This window comes from Miscanthus floridulus, chromosome 15, assembly GCF_019320115.1.
Source record: "Miscanthus floridulus cultivar M001 chromosome 15, ASM1932011v1, whole genome shotgun sequence".
Classification (NCBI taxonomy): Eukaryota; Viridiplantae; Streptophyta; class Magnoliopsida; order Poales; family Poaceae; genus Miscanthus; species Miscanthus floridulus.
Window position 1 is genome coordinate 6,155,048 of NC_089594.1, and position 1,198 is coordinate 6,156,245.

General features: G+C 57.9%; 1 protein-coding gene across 1 annotated transcript; it reads left to right on the forward strand.

The window, feature by feature from the left end:
• The first annotated feature begins 286 nt into the window (after positions 1 to 286).
• Positions 287 to 874, forward strand: LOC136508954 (probable calcium-binding protein CML36). Its single transcript, XM_066503734.1, has one exon. The coding sequence runs from the start codon at positions 287 to 289 to the stop codon at positions 872 to 874; it is 588 nt and encodes a 195-aa protein (XP_066359831.1).
• The last annotated feature ends 324 nt before the right edge of the window (positions 875 to 1,198 follow it).

Genomic DNA, 1,198 nt, shown 5'->3' on the forward strand with positions numbered 1-1,198 from the left:
ATATATATGTTATCGTGGTATTATGTGTTTCCGTTGCAATGCACGGGCATTTACCGTGTGTGTGTATATATATATATATTGTGTAAATATATATACTAGCATTGAGATAATAATCAAATAATGTTTCGTGTTTGGCAACTTATTTGCATTTGGTTTCCCTCTCGTCTTCTCCACCCTGCTCGTGGTCGGTCGATCTCGATCGATCGCCTCCGATCCCACCTTCCTTCCTCGACGTGTCCTCCTCGATCACCACCTGCAAGCAAGGTACGTACCAGCAACCACAGCCATGAAGCTTAGCGTGCCGTTCTGCGGCGGCTCCTCCTCCTCCGCCGCCTCTCCCAAGGCGAGCAAGAGCCGGAGACGGTCAAAGGACGGCAAGAAGAGCGGCGGTGGCAGCTCGTTCAGCTCCACCGCGTCCTCCCACGAGTGCGCGTCCGCCGTCACCATGCCGCGCACCGTCCTCCTGCCACCCTCCCCACCGCGAGCGTCGGCGCCCGGGGCGGGCAGCACCAGCAGGACTAGCAGCTGGAAGCCGACGGCGGTGACGCGGGAGGAGCTGGAGGTGGCGCTGCGCCGGGTGGTCTCGAGCGAGGAGGAGCTGGCGGAAATGCTCGCTGAGGCGGATGCCGGGCTCGTCGTCGACGTGGTAGCGGCGGCGGGTGACGAGGGCGACCTCAGGGCGGCGTTCGCGGTGTTCGACGCCGACGGGGACGGCAGGATCTCGGCCGAGGAGCTCCGCGCCGTGCTCGCTTCGCTGGGAGATGACTGCTGCTCCGTTGACGACTGCCGCCGCATGATTGGCGGCGTCGACGCCGACGGCGACGGCTTCGTGTGCTTCGACGAGTTCTCGCGCATGATGATGCATGGGCTGTGATGTACTGTGCGTGCATGTCGGCTCTTTTGTGCCGTCGATATGATCGACCGAGATGTCAATGCTTCTATATATCATATGTAATATGTCTTCAATTCCCTTTGCGGTGGAACCCCAACAATTCAGAATGTCAAATATATGAGCTTCCTTGTACATAAATTCTTTCGCACATTTCCTAACAATCCAGTCGCCTGAATCTTAGAGAGATTTCAGGCGACGACGCCCATCGTGACAGCATGCATCTCCGGCGTCCCGTGCCCACGTCTGTTCTTCCTCACAACTCTCCGGCCTCCCTCTCCGGTCTCTCCCCCCTCTATTTTCTCCAAC

What these genes read in the sequence shown, in the direction of transcription:
- LOC136508954 (XM_066503734.1), top strand. Translation starts at nt 287, where the DNA reads ATGAAGCTTAGCGTGCCGTTCTGCGGCGGCTCCTCCTCCTCCGCCGCC.